At 43.2% G+C, this 22,885-nt stretch overlaps 1 protein-coding gene across 1 annotated transcript in view; it reads right to left on the reverse strand.

The window, feature by feature from the left end:
• grip1 (glutamate receptor interacting protein 1) overlaps nucleotides 1–21,501 on the reverse strand; it is a 30,274-nt gene extending 8,773 nt beyond the window's left edge. The window contains exons 1-23 of the mRNA XM_020624878.1: nucleotides 21,246–21,501; nucleotides 19,069–19,149; nucleotides 17,067–17,202; nucleotides 16,574–16,719; nucleotides 15,884–15,967; nucleotides 15,690–15,765; nucleotides 15,028–15,173; nucleotides 14,739–14,886; nucleotides 14,254–14,437; nucleotides 13,404–13,542; nucleotides 13,132–13,318; nucleotides 12,815–12,960; nucleotides 10,113–10,193; nucleotides 9,664–9,733; nucleotides 9,063–9,208; nucleotides 8,105–8,249; nucleotides 7,442–7,581; nucleotides 6,750–6,953; nucleotides 6,355–6,508; nucleotides 5,405–5,516; nucleotides 3,590–3,700; nucleotides 1,356–1,472; nucleotides 1,124–1,270 (exon numbers count right to left, since the gene is read on the reverse strand). Coding sequence (XP_020480534.1) covers nucleotides 1,124–1,270; nucleotides 1,356–1,472; nucleotides 3,590–3,700; nucleotides 5,405–5,516; nucleotides 6,355–6,508; nucleotides 6,750–6,953; nucleotides 7,442–7,581; nucleotides 8,105–8,249; nucleotides 9,063–9,208; nucleotides 9,664–9,733; nucleotides 10,113–10,193; nucleotides 12,815–12,960; nucleotides 13,132–13,318; nucleotides 13,404–13,542; nucleotides 14,254–14,437; nucleotides 14,739–14,886; nucleotides 15,028–15,173; nucleotides 15,690–15,765; nucleotides 15,884–15,967; nucleotides 16,574–16,719; nucleotides 17,067–17,202; nucleotides 19,069–19,149; nucleotides 21,246–21,300 — 2,955 coding nt within the window. The 5' untranslated portion in view covers nucleotides 21,301–21,501. The remainder of the gene's footprint in view (nucleotides 1–1,123; nucleotides 1,271–1,355; nucleotides 1,473–3,589; nucleotides 3,701–5,404; nucleotides 5,517–6,354; nucleotides 6,509–6,749; nucleotides 6,954–7,441; nucleotides 7,582–8,104; nucleotides 8,250–9,062; nucleotides 9,209–9,663; nucleotides 9,734–10,112; nucleotides 10,194–12,814; nucleotides 12,961–13,131; nucleotides 13,319–13,403; nucleotides 13,543–14,253; nucleotides 14,438–14,738; nucleotides 14,887–15,027; nucleotides 15,174–15,689; nucleotides 15,766–15,883; nucleotides 15,968–16,573; nucleotides 16,720–17,066; nucleotides 17,203–19,068; nucleotides 19,150–21,245) is intronic.
• Nucleotides 21,502–22,885: the final 1,384 nt, after the last annotated feature.

Here is a 22,885-nt window from a genome sequence, read left to right on the forward strand (position 1 = left end):
TGCTACTTCCTGCTCTACAATATTCACCTCTTCCCCCCTTCTTTCCCTCTCATTTTCCTCATTCATCAGTTCCTCAAAATACTCCTTCCATCTTCTCTGCACTCTCATCACTTGTTAGCACCTTTCCATCTCTGTCTTTAATCACCCTTATCTGTTGCACATCCTTCCCATCTCTATCTCTCTGTCTCACTAATCTGTACAAGTCCTTCTCACCTTCCCGTGTGTCTAACCTGGCATACAACTCATCATATGCTTTCTGTTTGGCCATTACCACCTCCCTCTTCACTCTACGCTGCAATTTCTTGTAATCCTGTCTACTGTCTTCAGTCCTTTCTATGTCCCACTTCTTTTTAGCTAGCCTCTTCCTCTGAATGCTGTCCTGTACTTCCTCGTTCCACCACCATGTTTCCTTATCTTCTTTCCTCCTTCTTTCTTTTTCAACCCCCGTGGCTAGATTAGTAGCAGTCCAACACTATTTATAACTAAATACCTGCAAAACTAATGTCATCAAGCTCAGTTGTATTTTGTGGTTAGTGCTAGTTAGCATAAGCTGCTAACTGGCTAAAATAAGACAGAGGGCATTTTATTTATCAAAACAGGCTAATCCATGTTATTAAGGGCTGGGTGATAACTACTAATCACAGTTGTTATTGTTAGCTATAAAGATGCTAAAAAGCAGAAATGAGGGTAACTGCAAATATACAGTTGTTACACTACAAATGGCTACTATTATTTTTGTTTTAAGTTTCAGAAAATGTGGATAAGCGATATGAATAATGTGATTTTCTGTGCATTTTTATGTAGACTGTTAACAATGCTGTGTAATAGCACTTCAGTGAAAGACCACACATGGTTTGAAGGTAGTCACTGGCTTTGTTCAACAGATTACTATTTAAAACGATGAAAATCTCCCAAAGATAAGCAAAAATAATAGTACACTGGTGCGCTTTGTCTGCGTCGATGTGCACGTGTCCTCTAATGTTTGTAAACAGGAAATACATCTATTAGCCTTGTTGCTGTATGTTAGCATGCTAACATGAGCATTTAGCTCAAAGCTCTGCTGTGGGTGAGTACATCCTCACAGAGGTGCATGGCTGTACATACTGTAATTGTTTGTTTGTACCTGTAGTATTCGATCATAGGCTTGGAGGCCACCACACTCTGCCGGGCCTCCTGGTCGGATGTTGTTAACGTACACGCCACGATCTAATAAACCATCAGAAACACTGAAACCAAAATCCTCCAGGTCCGAGGCCTTCTCTAGAGTCAGCTATAAACAGAAACACACTGTTAGGATCACAAGTACGTTAATATCCTGCCACTCTGAAGTGTGATATTCAGGGGTCAAAGGTCACCTTGTGAAGTTCCACAGGGTTCTGGTTTAGGATCTCATTGACTTCCTGCCTCATCTTCCTCATAGCAAAGGCTCTGCGCTGGGGGTCAGAGGGCAGTGTGTTGGACCGAGGAGTGACCTGAGGAAGTTCACAACAATAGTTCAAAACATTAAAAATACGATTAGGATTTGACATAACATACCTCACAGGTCAGAGGTCACCCATCTGAAAAAACGTAGAAAAAAATGATCTGGACTTGGTTTTAGGTTGTAAGGTATTTTTAGTCAGATACATTGGTTAGACACTTTATGTATTAGAAATGTTTAGTGTAGACAGGACGTCTAGCTCAGGCTGTAAAATGCTTAGTCATTCCCATAAGGGTACTCCAGGTTGTTCAGGTTCAAGGATAACTAAACAAAAGTTGATTGCTGTTAGGAGACAGAAGGTTTATTGTTGTTATGACGTGTTTAACCATAGTCGTAGTCATAATATTTTCTTATGCTTAATGTCATGTCAGAATGTTTTAGCTACACTCCACATAATCAACATACATTCACACATTGATTTTCTTCATGCTGTGACTACTGCTATGGCCAGCTGCAAAGCTGGCACCGGGAGACGTCACGGTTTAGCGTCTCTGTGTAGTATGGGGCTAGCCCAAAGTGATATAATGTATAGGCCTGTTATGGTTCAGGGCTTTTCATCTTTCAGCTGCCTGCGTGCATTTTGGACTCCTGAGCGTGTGTAGGATTATGGCTCTTATTACCATTGCTAACTCTGAGAGACGAGACAGTCCAAGTAACTTCAAAACAGTGCTGATTTATTCAAAGGATCACAGGTAAAATTAACATTACACGCTTAAGTATCTTGCACCTCCAAACATTATATCCCTTCGGTTGGGCTAGCCCCGTACTACACAGAAACGTCAACCGCGACGTCTCTGTTGCCAGCCTTGCAGCTGGCCATAGCAGTAGTCAAAACATGAAGCAAATCAATGTGCATGTGTGTGTGTCTGTTGATTAAGTGGTGTGTAACTAAAAACATTCTCACAACCTCTAGTACATGTCGTGACTTAAACATGAGAACATATTATGGCTTAAGCTACAGTTATACACGTCGTAATAATAATATTAAACACCCTGTCTGCAGACAGTCATCAACTCTTCTCTCTAGTTACCCTTGACCAGATGTACGTTGTAGAAACTCATAAGCATGCCTAAGCATTTAACAGTCTAACTAGACATCCTATCTCCACTAAACATTTCTAATACATAAAGAATCAATCCAATTTCTATCTGACTAAAAAATACCTAACACGTGTAATGTTAATTTTACCTGTGTTCATTGAATAAATCAGCACTGTTTTGAAGTTACTCGGACTGCTTCGTCTCTCAGAGTTAACGTGGTGAAAAGAGCTGGGTCCAACAAGGTAGAAGACGTTTCACCTCTCATCAGTTCTGTCTGACTGGTGGTGAGCAGGAGATATTTATCCCCCTGGGCGGGGTTTCAGTCCGGCCAACAATGTCCCCTAATGACTGACTCGTTCCGATTCCAGTCCTTTGAAGGCCAACAATGTCCACTAACAACTGAGTCATTATAGCCCAGTATCGGTGAGCGTCGTTACCTGTCTTTGAACCCTCATCTGTGGACCGGCGCCTATTGTGCTGGTGTGAATTAGGGTGGGAATGTTTGGGTAGAGATCTCAAAACAGAGTTGTAGATAGATGACAAGATGTGTCTTAATCCACCACCCCTATTTAGAGAGGGGTGTTCTATTGGACAAAAATTGCTTCCTTGACTCCTCTCTCAAACCAGCGATGTTCTCTGGAAAGGATCTGGACTTCACTCTCTTTGAAAGAATGTCCTTTGTCCTTCAGGTGGAGGACAAAGCCTCTTGGATAATCAGGATAATCACCTTTATTGGCCAAGTATGTTACACACAAGGAATTTGTTTCCGGTACAGAACCAATGGCAGCCATCTGCAGCGCCACCTCAACCGATGGCTCTAACCATTGGGGGCAACGGGGGGTTCAGTGTCTTGCCCAAGGACACTTCGACAAGTGGACTGATTCGAACCTTCAACCTTCTGGTTGGGAGATGACTGCTCTACCCACCGCACCACTGTCGCCTCCCCCAATGAGAGGTGAAACGTCTTCTACCTAAAACCAAGTCCAGATGATTTTTGTTTCTACATTTTTTCAGCATACTACGACCTGGATGACAGAATTTGCACGGACAGAGGTCAGCCATGTTTACCTGAGGTCTGGAGCTGCTGCGTTCCTGGAAGCTCGCCTGGCGTCCCAGAGTGCTGCGCAGGGGTGTGGGGTCATGGTTCAGACTGAGGGTCGAGCCTGACATGATGGTTGCCTGGAGAAAGCCAATCAGAGAAAGCCAATCAACCAAAGCCACAAATCAGCAGTCAGCAACACTCAGTTGGATCATTCAGAAACATGGAGATCAAAAGCAGCCTTGGGGTATGACCTTTGACCCCAGCTGCACAATCACACCAGGACAGGATGCGTTTCTACTAAAAAAAATCCAGTAACAGATTTTATTGTTTCTTCTTCTGATGGGATTTACTGCTGTTCTACTGGCAGGTTCTGTGGTTATTGTCTAACTTTCTCTTTCTAGGATCTACGGTTTTTACCGAGGACCAGATCTACCAAAAGCATCTACTTTTGTCCTTATTTACAGGATCTACTGATAACATCTATTATTTCTATTTATCTGGCTGTTGTGTAAATCTGCAATTGTTTCTACTGGGACTTTTAATGTTTTTCCTGCTATTGACATTTTTACTGATACTGACAGTATTGTTCCTTTTACTGAAGAGGTCTTCCAACAGGATCTATTGTTTTTCTAAGAATCTACTCAAATTTCTACTGAGATTTCCCACTCTTCTTAATAATAGTTTCTAGCTTTTGCACAAACCTTCACATATCACTCAACAGATGCCCACATCTCAGCCAATCAGAATCAAGGACTCATCAGACGCATGCATGACTGACAGATCTGCTTCATCACTGGTAAAACAAACTACCCATCAGGCCTTGCACAAGCTCTCCCAGCATGCCTTGCTCAAAACTGCCATGCCTGGTGCAACATGACTTTGCCACGTGATTGGTCAGAAGCTGGGTGATGTCACCAAAATGTCACAATGACGTCACTATGGTGCGTGGCTTGCTGCTGCGGTGCAGTTAGAGTCACATTCAAAAACACGCCTAGTGTTTAACAGAGCTAAAAGTCCAGTTAGAGAGAGGAGAGGACAGGAGGAGCGTTAGTAGTGGGGAGGAGGGAGGATACCAGAGTGAGGAGGTGCGACTCCTTTCCAGACTCCTGGAAGAGAAGGAGTCATTTCTCTTTTCAGCTCAGTCACTAACATTTACTGCTGCATTTCCAAAGATGAAACATGAAACTGAGTGTACACCTGAAATACTACTACTTCACAGGGCTGGGCAGTAATTCAGTATAATCCTCTATGTTTGTTAAAAGACTCCTGAAAATATGATCATGTTGTGTTATTGTGATGTACTTGTCTAAAGTACTGAGCAACCACATTTTTATTTAAGATAGATTTTTTTTTAAAAGATAATTGTAAACATTTTATTATTTAAACACTTTTGGCTTTGATATTCTTAATCTTCTCATGGCTGATTGCTGACTGAGTGCTGATGTTGTGTATTGAGTGATTGATACTATGATTCATTGAGTGACTGATTCGCTGTTTGATTGTTTGGTAATGTGGTTATTCAGCTCATGCATTTAAAGATCCTATGAATCCATTGAATTACACTTACATGGTCACATCAAGTAAAATCTTTGCTAATTCTCTAAATTTTGACTGGTTCTATTTTCCCATAAAAACATTTAAATTCCTCAAAGCTATTGAAAAAACAGTTTTGGAATTGAAAGCGAGATATTGTATCAGTACAAATGTTCTATTATACCCAGCCCTACAACTACTTGTTCTACCAGTACTACTACATGTATAGCTACCACAAATATTAGCTAGCTTAAGCTCCAAGTACTACTACTCTGTCTAACAGTAGTAACTGTAACAGTAGTGCTCACTTCCAGCTCTCTGAGGATGCCACTCTGGCCACAGGTCTCCAGATCCTCCAGGGCCTGAGACCAAAAGTTCTCCTCCTGGTCCGGTTCTGTCCCATCATGTCCCACAGTGAACCTGAAGGAAAGGTCAAAGGTCAGCCAATCAGGGGGGGAGAACAGCCTGATGGCTTCACACACACAGGTCAGGCTGGTGAGAGTGACAACGTACACAACCACCAGGTATATGTGTCAGTGTGGCAGGGGTCAAAGGTCACCAGGTCAGGGTTCCTGCTGGAGGTCAGACAAGTGGATTGTGTGGGGGGTTAAAGGTCAAAGGTCAGTGTGGTACCTGCTGTCATTGATTAGACCACTGGGCAGATCACAGGCACTGCAGACAGAGACACACTGCTGTTACCGCCGTTAGCTTGCCGCTAGTAACGCCAACTCATTTGACTAAGGAATTCTAACATGCTAATATCGACTTGGGGGGATCTGGGGGAATTTTAGAAATGTAAAAATGTGAAACTGGCTGGCTGATACAGATGAGTTTTCAACTGATGTTATCATAAGACATAAGAGGTAGAAAACAAACCAGAATGACAGAGCCTATGACGAGAGCCAACATCATTAGGTTTTGGTGCATTAAAACTTAAGCAATCACAAAAGTACTTGATGGAAAATAATCAAAATTCCTGTGATCTTGGCAAAGACCTGGATTTTAATTACATGCTGGATAGTTTTGATAAGTGCTGACACTGCTGTTTAATAAATGTTGCAAATGTTTATTATGGGTTTATGATCAATGCTCTGGTGTGTGTAAATGTTATTCAGCCATTATTGTATGTTTTATACAGGTTTTTAATTTTTTCAATATATTTAGTAGTAATATATAAACTTGTTCCAATAATTACACATTTGTCGAGTTCCATTTACTTCCACTTAGAAATTTGCTTTCTAATTTCCTTCTGTCTCACCCTCCAAGTGGTGGGCGGTCCCATTCATCATCACTCAGACCCAGATCTGACAGGGGATTGGCTCTCTGGCGAGTGGAGGATGATGACTGACTGTTTGTTGTCTTGATGCTGCGCCACTCGTGGAAACTGTACGGAGACGCCGGAAACGAAGGAGCTACAAACAAAGACAGAACTATTCTATTACCCTAAGTATCAACAGGGCTTCAGCAGTGTACACCAAATTATATTTTTTAATTTATACTTTGTTTAGACCTTTTTAATACTACACATAATGCAATTTAATACCTTTACCTCTACTTTACTGGAACAAAATTGAATGATTTTAAAGACTTTTTCAGATCTGCTGATATCCTGAATTGAAGGAGGAGGTCAGGGGTCAGAGGTCAGGTCCCTACCTGGTGTGGTGAAACTGCTGTCCATATTGGATCCATCCCAGGACTCGACAGCGCTGTCGACGGATGGCAGCGTGCCGAATGCTCTCTGACTCGACCGAGGCGCAACCATAATGACAGGGTCCTCCTGCCCATCCTGGTTCTCCTGCCCGAGCCCTGCCCCCAACCCCAGGCCTGGACCAATCACACAAGACTTTGGGCTTGAAACTACAGAGGTGAAGCATAAAGAAGGAAACAAAGAGTCAATCTCAGGGAACAAAGTGCACAATCAGTTTAAGAGAAAACTGAAGACAGCACTGTGCAAAAGTTTATGATGTTTAGAAGTTCTTATCCATCGGGTAGGCATCTAGAGATGAGGACGTTTCACGTGTGCTGGACATTTATGGAGAGGCTTCTGATCAGGCCAAACTGGAAGGAACATATTGTAACCCAGCGGTTTGGGAGGAAACACACGACCTGATTGTTATTCTTGAATGTACGCGGCTCACATTTCAGTTACATCTGTGGCAGTTTCGGAGCTGTGTTCACACCAGAGCCGGGAACACGGCAGTGATGTGTTAAACTAACAAACCAGACCTGACCCAGCCCTGATTTCAGAGTGACGGGTCAATGAATTTTCATCTTTATGTGAAATTCTGACATTGTCCCTAATAATGGTTTTAATCATGTGAAAGAGAGTGTAGGTGAGTGCGTACGTTCTCCCTGCTTCTTGATCTTCAGGGTGACCGTCTCGCCTGCTTGCTGCAGCAAACTGATGGCTTCACTCAGAGGCTTTCCCTTCAGACTGCTGCTGTTGATCGCCAGAATACGATCTCCCACATGGATCGCGCCAGTCCTACAACACACACACAAACATAGCCTCGGTAAGGGCAGCTGCAGAAACTCGTGACAAGATTAACTGTAAAAAGACGTCTGGCTGGCCCACTCTGGTGAACACCCCATCTCAGAAATGCTTTGAGGGAATTTCTTCAAATTTGCCACAAGTGTTTACTTTGACTCAAGGAAGAACTGACTGGATTTTGGAGCTTATGGGTCAAAGGTCAAGGTCACAGTGACCTCACATCTGTGCTATTCCTGTGTATTTGACTGGTTGGTGGAGGCATACAGAAGAGGCAGAGGCGGTAATTCTATTTATTTTCAGTCAATGTGTTTACCATGTTCTCTTGGTTTTCTATCTCTCTGTCTAAAAATAACTAAAACTCATATCAATGTAGTTCCTTACCTGTTTGCTTGAACTTGTAGCCTTTGTTTCCCCATTTATTTTATATTTATATTTAATAGGTTATCAGCCTCTTAAACATGGCATCAGAGATCATTAGATGAATGTTAAATTTAACACACAGTACAAATGCGTGTACCTCTCAGCCAGCCCCCCCTTGCTTAGTGAGGAGATGATGATGGGGTCGAAGGGCTCCTCGGTGCCTGAGATGGTGATTCCCAGCGGGCCTCCATAGCGCTGCAGCTCCACCGTGTAGATGATGCTGCCAGACACTTCCTGTTCATCTGAAACATTCAGCAAGGATTCATTCGGGGGATGAACTGAGAACGCATGGCATGATGGGACAGATGTTCACATGGAGCCAACAGTTTGATGATTTTCATTTTCAGCACCATGCTAAAATTATAATGTTTGTCCTGAAGATGGCAATAGAGGAAACAACAGAGGATTAATAAAAGACTGATGGAGGTTCCAGTTTATCTTTGTTTAGTTTCTAGGATTTGTTTTGTAGGTCCTGGAAAAGTTTGAGAAGTCCTTAAAGAGGTCAGTTTCAGATGACAGGCTGTGCTGGTGCTGGTTAAAGAATGGTGAAAATATACTGTATATCAGGGGTCTCAAACTCAAATTACCTGGGGGCCACTGGCCAGGTTGCCCTCTGTGACTGGGGACATGTGAATAATGTCATATTTCTTTTGGGTTTAGAAAGAGCACAGGGAGAAAATGCAAACTCTGTGGGTTGGCCAGGGCTCAAACCCAAAACCTTCTCGCTGTGGGGCAAAAGTGCTAACCATTGCTCCACCATGCTGTCCAAATCTTCAGTGTAAAGATTTTTAAATAAAATACTATAATATAAAATTCCGAACACATTCAGGGCCAGAAGAAATCACCCTGCAGGAACTTTGCAGCCTCTGATGTCAACATGCATAATGTGTACCACTGGTGAAGTGGTGCATGTTGATTCACACTGATTTTATCTCTACTTTACTCCTGTATATACAAGACCTTTGTGAATAAATCCATCTAACCTTTATTGGAAATGTGTTCAGTGCCTTTTAAGACCTGGAAATACTCTGAAAATAAACTCTAAGAAGTGATACCCGAGTTGTCCTCGTCTTTCCGGATCTTCAGCTTGACGAGCTCCTCACACTGCTGCAGGATCTGAACGGCCTCCTCCATTGAGCAGTTCTCCACCCGGATGTTATCGATGGCCAGCAGCTTGTCTCCGAGCTCCAACGTCCCCGTCCTAGAATAAAACAGTAACATGCGTGTTTATATAAATAGACAGCACAGGAACGACTGCCATGTTGCTGTACTGTTAAAAATAATCGACAGAATACAGCTACTCCCCACAGACGCTGTTTCATTCACATTTTCTGCTTCACACTCCAAAACACCTGACCTATAACACCACACACACACACACACACACACACACACACACACACACACTCACACACACACACAGGTCTGGACTGCTGGTCTAATTAATCAACCAGCTACAGGCAGCTGACCGAGCATCAACACACATTAAGTCTGTCCTACCATCAGACGCTGCAGTGAGTGTCAGTAAAAACTTCAATGAAGTAAGTGAGATTAAAACTACAAAAGCAACATTTAGAAACAAGAACTATGACAAAACCCTTTACTGTTTTCATCAGCAAGTAAAAGCTAAACAATTAATAAAGTGCCAGTGTGTACCTGTGTGCGACGCTGCCTTTCTTGATGTCAGAGATGATCAGAGGATCACCTGGTTTCCTGTTGGACGGAGCTGCACACAGACAGAAAACTGTCAGGTGATCATGTTCCCTCAACGACTAAGAGTAAGAATGATTAAATGTTGAAAAGAAAAATGAAATCAAAGCAAAGCGTAAGATTGAACTGACAAATGTTTCATACTGGACTCTGATTGGCTACACCATAGCTGTGATGTCATAAATCTTGCAGTTAAGTTTCTCATGTCTCTTATATGATCGTTCCTTGATCCTCCACCATTTTTCCTCAATTCCTCTCTTCTCTTATGTTATGTGGGTGGGATTAAGAAGCAAGTGAGGGCAATAACAGTCCATATAAGAAATCTAAGAAACATCTCAGGTATTAAACTGAAACTTGAAGAACAACGTTCTCATTTCGCTTGTGTCTTTACTCACAGCTGATGGTGATTCCCAGCTCTACGCCCGGTTTCTTTGGGAGCTTCACGTGGAATGTTCCAGAACTGGGGATGACCGACTCTGAGAGACAGGAGATGGAAAACAGCAAATTTCACTTCACTGTGAAATGAAATCTGTCTCCTCATTATAGTCTCAGTCACAGATGACCACGTTTTAGAGATGGGCTTGTTACAGGTGTCAGAGAAGCTCACGCCTCTCCATCCAGGCTGAGCTATTAATACACTAAAATACTAGTGCAGTGTTTGTTTGCTGTGTTTCGTTTGAAAAACAATAGTAAATTTCCTCATAATTACCGGCAAAGAGTGGGCGATAGAGTATATACTACAGTAAATAGTAATATACTGCAGTGAAGTAACTATTCATTCATTCATTCATTTTCTACCGCTTGTCCCTGAACGGGGTCACGGGGGGGCCGGAGCCAATCCCGGCCAGCCATCGGGCGAAGGCGGGGTACGCCCTGGACAGTTCGCCAATCCATCGCAGGGCTAACACATAGACGAACAACCAGACACACGCACATGCACTCCTATGGGCAATTTTAGAGACACCAATCAACCTAAGCTGCATGTCTTTGGACTGTGGGAGGAAGCCGGAGTACCCGGAGAGAACCCACGCAAGCACGGGGAGAACATGCAAACTCCACACAGAAAGGTCCTGGGCGGGACCCGAACCCGGAACCTTCGTGCTGTGAGGCAACGGCGCTAACCACTGTGCCACCGTGCTGCCCTGAAGTAACTATAATTCAATAAATATGCTTATAAAAAAATACACCACATACAAATTCTCATGTTTGAGAAGCTGCAACCATCAAATATTTGACATTTTTCATTAAAAAAATGAAATGATGAACTGGCATCAAAATAGTTGATCATTTTTTGTCAATCAATTCGACTGCAGCTGTAACAAGGATAGAGTAAACATGCACTATTCAGCAACACAAAGCAACAAGACACAGTTAAACAGCCATTTTACGACACGCAGAAACATGATGATCATAACGTTGATCTCGGTGAAAGGTAAAGTTCCCCTGCAGACAGCGTAGTAGCGATGTGGCCTTGCTGCCGGTATCCTGTGATCACCATCAGCGGCGTCTCATGCAGCATCTCCTCCCTCGGAGATTGTTCCCCGTGTGTGAGTCACCGCTGACAACGTGGTGTGTTGTCTCTGGATGTAGGTGGTTATTTACACGAGCCGGAGTATGTTACACTGACAAATTACAAAGAAGCAGAACTAAACACAGACTGACAGCCAGTCAGCCAAAACAATGCCAAACTGTTTGTCTCTGCTGCAGCAACAAAACCAGGATGAGAAACATTCAGACACTTTTATCACAGTGAAAACAATAGAGTTTGCAAACAGACACTGACAAAATGTGTTGATGGACATATGGACAAATGAACTAAAGACTGTTTGAATGCATTATTCAATAAACTGCATGCATGTCTGTAGAATTATACAATATTAAGTTTTGAGCAAATATTAGCTGTGCTAATAAAAAGCATCATCTTGCATTTCAGTAGCAGTTTGTTTCTGCAATTCACATCAGCTACTGTGACTGTAAGAAACAAACCCACAGACTGATGTTAATCAGCTGCAAAGCAACAGAAAGTCAGATGAAAGGTGGTGACAACACAGCTCGGACAAACTACAGCAACACACAGGAAGACACATATAAAAAGAAAAGAAAATCGGGCCCTGGTTAAGTTGCGACAGAGGGGGACCCGGACGTCGCTCCCATCTATCCATCTAGTAAATCTTCACTCTCTAGCCAACAAGATGGATGGACTCCTTCTCATCAACCAGACTAACTCTGACTTCTCACGCTCTGCTGCTCTATGCTCCACGGAGACTTGGCTCAGCGACAGCGCGGTACAAATCCCGGGGTTCCGGGTACAAAGAGCAGATCACAGAGGAGGCGGAATCTGATTCTGCATTAATGAAGGCTGGTGTAAAGATGGCACAGTGTTAGAGAAAACTCGCCACATGGACTGGGAGACTCTCTTCATCAGCTGCAAACCATTTTATTCTCCCAGAGAATTTTGGTCATTCATTCTGGTCAGAGTGTTTGTAAGACTGCAGGCCCACGCTAGCGAACCACAGCACCTGGCAAAACAGATATAACTAGCGTGGAACTGAAACATCCCGACAAAATTGGAGAATTGGAATTTTCTGACAACTACTTCATGTATCAGCTTTACACAGTTTTACCATCGGTTACTTTCAGTCAGCTTTAACATGACACCTGATAAATATTTTGTGCTGTGCAGATTCAAATGTCTAAATCATCCTCGACACGTCTGATAGAGGATTATCACCGTGTTATTGTTGTCTGATGTTTTAGCTGCTTGTCTGAAGCCAAGCTCAACGAATCAGAGCAGCACATGAAACCAGGACTAAAGTAATACCAGGAGCTATAATTAACAGTGGACGACAGCAACAGTGCACAGAGGATTCTGCTGCCCTTGACAAGAGGAGGCTTTATTCATTCAGTCATTCATTTTCTACCGCTTAGTCCCTGAACGGGGTCACAGGGGGCGCCAGAGCCAATCCCGGTCGGCAATCGGGCGAAGGCAGGGTACACCCTGGACAGGTCGCCAATCCATCGCAGAAGAGGAGGCTTTAGGTTTTCTTTAAAGGCAACCTGAAATAAATAAACTAAAACTGTGTGCGTGTTTGTGTACCGGCCACATCAAACTCGATCTCCAGTGTGAGCTGAGCAGTGATGGATGAGTCTCTGAGCAGCTGATTGGTTTCTTCCAAAGTGGAGTCTTCAGTAGGAACTCCATTTATGGACAAAATCCGGTCACCGATCTGCAGGATGCCGCACCTACAAACACAGACACAGGGGTTCAGATGTAACAGGACAAGGGAAAATTGTTGGAAGCTGTAATTGTAATATTTGCAAAACACATTATCAGTTACTGACAGACAGATTTTTTCTATATAATTTAAGTCTACATCGTGACACAGAGAGTAAACAGCGAAGGGGTCTGTTCACCTTTCAGCCGGGCTGTCGGGGTCGATGTAAGCAATGAGCGGCGGCGAGGATAAGGTTTCCGTGGCGAAGACTCCGCCCTGCAGCTGCAGGCCGAACCCCATGATGCCGTCACCTAGCAACGTCACCTCTGTGGTTTCCGTGTGAACAACCTGGCCAGCGAGACCCACGGTGCTGGACGCGAGAGACACTGATGGACAGAGAGACAGGAAGAGTCGAGACTGAGTGGAGTGAAAAGTGCACTCCGGCACTCAGAGGTCAGAGGTCAGACTCACGTGAGCTCTTGAAGTCTTTCTTCTTGCCTTTCTTCCTCATCAACGTGCCCCGTGGACTTGTAGGATACATGTTCCTGGGCAGGGTGCTCATGTTGAGGGACGAGAGACTATAGGCCGACATGGAGCCGGGAGAGAATGAGTGAGTGAGTGAAAAGAGAGATGTCACTCTTTCAAAATAAAACACTTCAGAGTCAGAGACAGGGTGAGCAGAGGCCACTCTTTCAAAATAAAATACACTTCAGAGGGAGAGAGCTATGTGGACGTACGAGGGTTACTTGTATGGCGGTTGTGCGATCTGGCAGCTGATTGGTCAGGGTGGTACGTGTTGTAGTGGTAGGGGGGGAGGATGGGGGCGGAGCCTCCAGTCTCCCAGGGTAGGGGGCGGGGACTACGCTGCACCTTGACTGTACGCACACGCGCAAACACACACACCCACACACACACACACACACACACAGGAGGGGGTTGAGGTTAAAACAAGGGGGAAGGTCAGAGGTCAGGCAGCTACTTGTATCACAGCATTATATAAGATTACATCTTATTTATGTAATTTTTCCTATGTATGTATTTAAAATTCTGTCTAGAGTTTGTGTGTGCATTTATACTGTGCTGTGGTGCGTTCAGGGCCCATGGGTGTGGTATGTCTATGTTTATACCATTCTGTGGTGTTTTCAGGATCCACTGGGTGTGGTATGTCTATGTTTATACCATGCTGTGGTGCGTTCAGGGCCCACTGGGTGTGGTATGTCCATGTTTATTCTATGCTGTGGTGCATTCAGGACCCACTGGGTGTGGTATGTCTATGTTTATTCCATGCTGTGGTGTGTTCAGGGCCCACTGGGTGTGGTATGTCTATGTTTATACCATGCTGCGGTGCATTCAGGGCTGGTCGGGCCTGGTGTTGTGGCAGGATCTCCAAACGGACGGTCTGACAAGAAGCAGAGAGCAGCTGAGTGGCTTCAGCCAGAGAACAAAACTCCATCGACTTCCCATCGACAGACAGAATATGATCTCCTGCATGAAGAGCACCACACCTGCACATACAAAAACATAGAGCACACGTAGACACACACAAAAACACACACACACAAGTTAGGAACTCCTGCAAAACCAAACCTAAAAACTTATGCTTAACATAATTAATAAAAAACACACAAAACTAAACAACATGAAATAAATTACACAAATAATAAATACAATGTGAAAATGAACAGACAAATAGAAATAGAAAATGAATCCATGCATCAGCGCTAAACTGTTTGAAACCCCTTTTTCTGTTCACATCTATAGTGATAACCATCAGCTTTCAAACCTTCAGGGTCAGAGGTCAGGTACCTGTCTGCTATGCTGGCTGGTTTGACCTTGTCGATGATGATGACCTGTTTGTTGCAGAACATGGAGGTAGACAAAGCCACGCCCAGACTGGACCCTGTTGCCTTGGCAACCTCTACAAGCAGCGGCCCCGATGCCGTGGCAACTGAGTCTGAGGGACGGAAAACAGAGACAGAGTTTTCGGTATCTACTTCACACGCTTTTTCACAGGGTTCATTACTGAAATAGTTGCTGACTGGTTTTATGTGATTGTACTAACTGTTTGAGGTGAATACAGAGAGTTTACACTGACCCATGACTGAGACGTCATACTCGATCAGCAGTGTCGCTTCCTGTCCGCACTGTTTCAGGATACTCATGGCCTCAGAGAGAGTGCTGCCATGGAGACGAATCCCATCGACGCTCAGCAGCCGATCACCCGGTTTGATGGTTCCTTCTCTGGAAAGACAGAGAAAAGACAGACTGAAGGATTTTACTTTTATTTTTCACTTAAGTCCAAATATATGACTTTTAACAGTTGGATAACTACAGGCCAAGGTAGCTATGGTAATTAATGCTAATACTATGTGACCAGGAACAAGAGAGAGTTTATAATGAAAACTGAATTTAGAGAACTTTTGAGAACTTGTGTCAGAAAGTAAACACCTGTAACCATAGTAACTGTAAACAACAAAGATGGCCGCAGCTGTTGCCTCAAAATATTCAGAAGACATAACAATTAAAAACACACGACAAATATAATAGAAAATTATGACAGATGAAAAATAGACAAAAAATATCTTTAGTTTTTGTGACTAAAAATAAAAGTACAAAAATCAAATGACCCAAACTTGACTAAATAACTAACTTACAGTTTGTTCAAAGACCAACAAACTAAATCAAAATCAGGAGCCAGAATTAACAGTGGACAAAAACCCTTCAGACAAACGCACAGAGAGGGCAGAGGTCATTCACCTGTCGGCCGGTCCGCCTGGCCTGATGGATGTTATGCCGATGGGCCGAGACTTGTTCCTGTCCTCATGGGCCCCACCTGCAAAACACACAATAATGTCATGCATTTCACTTTATTTATTTCATATTAATGGTCCACACACACACACACACACACACACACACACACACACACACACACATAGAGTTCCTCTCACCTCTGATGACGAAGCCGAAGCTGTTTCCTTCTTTGTGCAGGGTGACTTCCACATTCTTAAACATGACCCCTGACCCCTGCACCGCTGCAACACACCACAGCATCAACACATCAGCATTAGCTCCCCCCGGTTGGCTCATTTCTGCCGACTCTCTTTGCATTTGTTTACTTTAGCTTTTAAACGCTGTTTTGGAGCATTTTGTCAATTTAACAATTTATAAAGCTGCCAGGAATCTAAAGCACATTAACAACGAGACGTGTGCCGCAAAAATATTTTCAGACATAATCTTTCAAAATTATTATTACAGAACAGTTCAAGGCTGTAAAAACTACTGTTTCACTATTTCTATGCACAAATACAACAGAAAAAGGTAAGAAATAAAGTGATTTTATCCCAATGTGTGTTTAAGCCTTTTCCAATGAAAGTCCATGTCTATAAATCACTAAAATAAAAATATATATCATACAAAAATAAAATAAAAATCACTAAAATATAAAAAATTCACACGTATTTCCTAAAATAAAAAGGTCTACAGATGTAAATAACGACTGTTTAAAATGTCAACAGTTAATGTAAAAAGCCCGTACAGTGTGTTCGCCAATGAAGAGATGGGTTTAAATATACTATAATGCATACTGTATACTGTATATCCCTCAGTATATTACTGCTAATACTATTGCTAATACTTACAGACAGGCGGCAGTTCGTACTCGACCTCCAGGACGACTCGCTCCCCGACGTTCTTCAGTAGACTGATGATCTCATCGTGCCTGAACTTGGCCAGGTTGATGCCGTTGACAGAGCGGATGTAGTCGCCCACATTCAACTGGTCACTCCTGAGCAAACCGCCAGAACATCGGCTCTTATTTTACTTCAGCTGGTTTTTGTCTTTTTTCACAGATAAGCACAGCATTCCATTGCAGACCCAGGCCAAGGCACTCAGGCTAAATTAACACAAGTCTGCAGGTTTGCAACTTTAAAACAAATTAAATGATGGTGACAAACTCTGTTAGTTTAGCACAGAATGAAATCCACCATGTACAGCAACTTTAAGGTTCACATTCTTGTAGCTGTATTTTGTGATTTATTGTTGATATATATATGGAAGATATACAGTCACTGGGTGTACGTTAGAACAGAGTACAATGACCTGACACAGTGAACCAGCCAGGTGATGTGTTACCTGGCAGCAATGCCTCCCTGGCGCAGGTTTGAAACCCGCGGTTTGCCATCCTTGTCAATGCCTCCTGAAACTGTCAGCCCGAGTGTTGTGCCCTCCTTCTTCATCAGCTCCACCACTGAGCAGCCCCGAAACTCATCTATGTCACAATAAGAAGGAGGTGATTATTCCGTGCCATTAAATGACTTCACAGCACAATTTATTTCTTCCAGTTTTGTTTGTTCCAGCTCAGCCCCTCTCCTTTCTCTGCACTCTGACGCCAGCATGTGCTGGGACTCTCAACACGGAGAAATAAAATAACAACCTGGACACACAGAGAAGTGAAGTCATCCTCTCTTCTGTCTTCCATCTATATTTTATCAAACACCTGAAATATTTAACAGCAGAAAAGACAGATGCAGAGGGAGATATTTCAATGCAGACCTGGTACAATGTGACGTGACCGGTCCTCAGGTGATAAAACAGCGAGCATGAGTTCATATAAATGCTGTATTAGAATATTAATCGGGCACAGTTTCACTCTCCTTCATTCAGACAGGATTAAGACATCTGATCTTTGGCAATGACCATCACTGTCTCCTCCTCCAAAGAGGCTTTACAGTGTCCTTTTCATCTTTTCTAACTCAGCAGCTCCGGCGTACACTCTGAAAAAGTAAAGCCTAGAATATTCCGTTCTGAAAACAGTACGAGATGAACCAGTTTCCTGCAGCAGCGGGTGAGAAACACTTGAAAGAGTTACAAGTTGTGAGGCTCTGTTTGTTCCTCTATCGGCTTCTGAGGTTCTCCCAGTTTCTGTAAGAGCCCTTGAGGCTTTACTATTTCATCTATCAACTGGTTATAGATCCACAAGCTCATCTAACTGGTTCAAAAGCTCTACCATTCTTCTTAGTAGTTGTGAAGCTCTGTTACTTTGTGTATCTGCTTCTGAGGAACTACCAGTTCCTCTACCTGGTTTAGGATCTCTTCCAGTTCTTTAACTACTTTTGAAGTTCTACAGTTTCCTTGCACTGGTTCTGAAACTCGGAACATTCCACTAACTGGTTCAGAGGCTCTACCAGTTTCTTTGATGAGTTCTGAAGTTTCTTCACAGCTTTCTTTAACTGGTTGACAAACTCCACCAGTTCCTGTAAATGGTTCTGAAACTGAACTCATTTCTCTAAGAGACTATAAAGCTGTGCACTCCACTAACTGGATCTGAAGCTCAACCAGTTGCTCTAAAGTTGGACACATACTGTCCAGATTTTGCCACCCCTCAACTGTCCACTATCAAATTAAATTAGGATAAAAACTTCCACAGCCTCACCTTTTCCACTAAATGACATTGCAGCAGCTTTTTAATCAACTGGTTTTGAAGCTCCACATGTTCCTCTGACTGGTTCAAACATCTACCAGGTTGCTAAACTAGTTCTGAGGCTCTAACTGGTGTAGAAACACCACCACTCCCCATAACTGGTTCAAAACCTCTACACTTCTACCACTTCCTCTAACTACTTGTGAAGCTCTGCCAGTTTCTCTTACTGATTGAAAACAATAACAGCTCAATTGGTGTATCCTTGAACTGGTTCCAAAGATCCACCAGTTACAGTAACTGGCTCTGCATCACCACCAGTTCCTCTAAATAGCTCCAAACCTCTGTTGTTATTTCTTATTATTCTGACATTCAACCAGTTCCTGTAACAGGTACTGAACCAGTTTCTCAAATGGTGTGTGGTCACTGGAGAAAGACTGGAAGGTTGCCCATCGGCGGAACAGCTCCCCAGTAGCAGAATAGCACCGACATTCATTTGAACACTGGGAAAATGCAGCTTATATTTATCACTGCAGCAGTACTAGCTCATTCAGATCACAGGACTCGGATAGAAGTTGCAAGTAGGGCACTAGCTGCAGGCAGGAGGAGAGAAACTGCGACCGCAGGCCATTTCCTGCAGGTGACAGCCAGAGGCCATCAGCTGCCTCTGTGTTTCAGAGCTGCTGGATTCAGCAGATTTTACTTCATGCGTGTTACCTGGTATACTCTGCCTCCTGATGGCCAGCGCTCCATCTGAAGGTCTGGACCCAGTAGAGTGCTTGGTGTATGGCCCCTCATCTGAAACACAAAGAAACACACGACATACGTTACTATACACAATAACACACTGGTTTAGAAGCTCTACTAGTTTCTCAAAAAACCTACCAGTTCCTTTCACTGGTTTTGAAGCCAACCACCAGGACTATCTGGTTCAAATGGTGTACCAGTTTATCTAATTGAGTTTGAGCTCATCCCTTTAACTCTTGAGAGGTTTACCAGCTTGGGCTCCAAACCTCAACCAGTTCCTTTAACTGGTTGTGCTGAAACTCTCTGTGTCAGAAAGAAAAAAAGCTGCCTTTATATTGTTAGCTGAGTTTGCGGCCTGCTTTGCTTTATGTTTGTGTTATCTTCTGTTCCAGCTTAGTGTGCGGTTGTTCTCTTCCAGTCTTCAGTGTGGTTATATTTCATATTCTGTTTTAATTTATTCTAGTTTATTCTAATTGGCTCTAGATCTGTTCTGTGTCTCTTCTGTTTGGTTCCAGCAGCTGAGCTCAGAAACACAACAAAACTCTGAACACGCACGCACGCACGCACGCACACACGCACACACTGAAGATGAAAGCTAAGCCTCCTCCTTCTCCTCCAGATGTGGGGCAGCAGCAGCTCTCCCTTTCTACAGTTCAACCTGCACACACAAACTGTACAGATCACTGCCACGTCTTATATAAAATATATAACATTATCTCAAAGGTTTGAGCTACATTTGGCTAAACAAGGCCACACAGCATGTCAACAATCGAGCATCTGAACTCACTCTCAGCTAGAAGCAGCTTCAGTCCGACCAGCGCCACCTACAGGCAAAAACCAACAGCAGCAGTAAAATGCAGGTCCTGTATTTTCCAGCTAATTTCCTGAACATTTTCCTCATGACCTTCTAAATATTAGTGGTAAAATACAAGGAAGGTTGATGCAAATGGGTTCTAGTTACAAGGTAAGATGGACATAAGTGACCAGCTCGTTATAGCTTAGTAGTTAAGCAAAATCTATGAGATTATGTGGTAGGTAAGTGAAATATAGACACCAGCATCCATCAGGTTCTTAAAAAGACAAACAAAAACTCTGTTTATATTCTTCAGGGCTTGTCACAAAATAAATAAAATGAATAATCAGTAAACAATTTCACTGATGTTCATGCTGCTTATTAAATCACATGCTTAAATCACGATAGATAGAACAAAATAAAACAGATCTACATACTATGTAATAAATATACACAGTAAAACAAGTAAAAATACTATTCAGACATCGTTACACAACAGGGATGTGTCACTATTTTTACACACAAACACAACAGAAAAATGTACTTATGTATTTGTGATTTTATCCCAACTTGATTTTGTGCCTTTTCTGTCTGCAAATCATTGGAGATATTAATAATTCACAGTTTTACCAGTGTCTTTAAAATGATACATGGTATATAGAGATAGACAATAACTAAATATACTAAAGAAAACTATATTAAGAAGACACTAACAGAGACTAAAGACAGCACTCTAACTACATGTGCTGAGTAATATGGCAGTAATATACCATAATAAAAGTGAAATACTGTGCCAGCACTTGGAGCTGGTTTTCTCTCCCTGTCTCTACATGATGTGTAAATAAAGTTGAGTGTATTCACTGATGAACAGGTGTAATCACAGCAAATGAGTGAATACCAAACAAGAGAACACCTGAAGCTCCAAACAGCCCCAGACGTCCTAACAAAACCAAGTCAAATTAGACCGGTTAACAGAAAGGTGAGCTCACTGTGTGTCTGCCCGCCGTCCTCCTCTGCTCATACACACCATGAATATTACATTCATGAAAATAAGATGTTCTCTCTCTCTCTCTCTCTCTGGGCTCACAATCACTCTGAAGGTGTCTCGTCCAAAGCAACCTGCAGCGATCGACCGAATGACTCCATCAGCCGATCAGTTCCAGCACCACACACACTTAGATGCACACACACACTCACAGCTGGCTTTGGTCATAAACAACCCCCTCTCTCCCTTTTCAATGTCAAATGTCGCTCGACCGTGCCAACATGTATGTTACACATGCAAACATGCTTAGCTTCACACACGCATCTGCTCTCTCTCGCTTTCTTCCAGTGTTCCTCTGTGTCTCTCTACCTTTGTTCACCCTGCGCAGGATCTGGCAGCGACATTTAAACGACACGGCAATCATGGTGAAGCCGAGCCGAGCGTCGCCTCCCCCCCCAGCGCCATGCAGATGCAGCCGCCACTAACTACACCTCCTCCTGCTCCTGCTCCTCTTCCTCCTCTGTGAGCGACTGACCGACTGAAGAAGGACCTCCTCAAACGGAAACCATCATTGAGAGAGAGGGAGCGCTGCAGATGTGAAGCTCCACCATAAAATGAGGCAGCGGAGGAGGGAGGGAGAGTCTGCGCAGATTGGGAGGATGAAGAGGAGAAGGGGGAGGGGGGATATGAAGGGATAAAGGAGGCAGAGGGAGGAGGGAGGCTGCTGTTTGCCTCGGCTGGTAAGTAATGTGCTTCTGTGCAGCTGGATTGGAGGGAGGGAGGGATGGATGGATGGGGGGATTTAACACAGAAACAAGGATGAAGAAAATACATAAAATAGTGGAGATGAATGGAAAGAGAAAGAAATGAACAAATAAATGGACAAAAGGAACAAATGGAGCAAGAAGAAATAAATAGTCAAAGAAGGAAGGAGAGGAATATAAAGAAATGAAATATGAAGAGAGAAAAGAGGGGGAACAGGGAAGGAAGAAATAGAGGAAAGAGACAAAGGAAGAAAAGAAAAATATTAAAGGAAAAATGGATTCAAAGATGTAACTTAGGAAAGGAGGAAAGGAAAGAGACAAAGATGAAAGGAATAAAGTAAAAGAAAGAGAGAAATGAAGACATGAAAAGAAGGAAGGAAACACACAAGTACAAGTGCTTTACAAGGAGAGTACACAGTACACAGCTGTGCCAACAGGCACTGCTACACACGGATGACAAAAGAAAAGAGACCAGATGGACTGAGCGGTCTCCTCCAGGATGACAGAGCCCCCCCTGTCCACAGGACACCAGGGGTCACTAACTGGTCTGATGAGGATGACCATGATGTGAACCAGACGCTGTGGCCTTCCCAGTCACCAGGTCTCAGCCCAGTTGAACAGCTATGGGAGATATTGGAGCGACGCATTAGACGGCATCTCCGCCACCACCATCAAAACACCACACGAGGGAACATCTGTTGGAAGAACGGTGTTCATCCCTCCAGGAAGGTTCAGAGAAATGGAGAGTCAACGTGCCCTGGAGCTGTTCTGGTGGAACACATGAGGCTAAAACTGTACAGATCAGTGAGGCACTGCAGAGCTTCAGCTCTGCTCCTGAAGAGCTGCTACAGGGTTTAAAATCCAGCAGGTGTCACTGTAGTGTCTATTTGAGGCCCCAGAGCTTCAGATCATTCTTCAGCACAAAGCTTCATAAGGCTTCATCACAACTTTTCTATAAATAACTGTTTCATGTTCTTTTTATGATTCTATTTGGTAAATGGACTGTATTTACAGTGGGTACGGAAAGTATTCAGACCCCCTTAAATTTTTCACTCTTTGTTATATTGCAACCATATGCTAAAATCATTTAAGTTCATTTTTTTCCTCAATGTACACACAACACCCCATATTGACAGAAAAACACAGAATTTTTGACATTTTTGCAGATTTATTAAAAAAGAAAAACTGAAATATCACATGGTCATAAGTATTCAGACCCTTTGCTCAGTATTTAGTAGAAGCACC

Source organism: Monopterus albus, unplaced genomic scaffold (assembly GCF_001952655.1).
Source record: "Monopterus albus unplaced genomic scaffold, M_albus_1.0 scaffold341.1, whole genome shotgun sequence".
Lineage (NCBI taxonomy): Eukaryota > Metazoa > Chordata > Actinopteri > Synbranchiformes > Synbranchidae > Monopterus > Monopterus albus.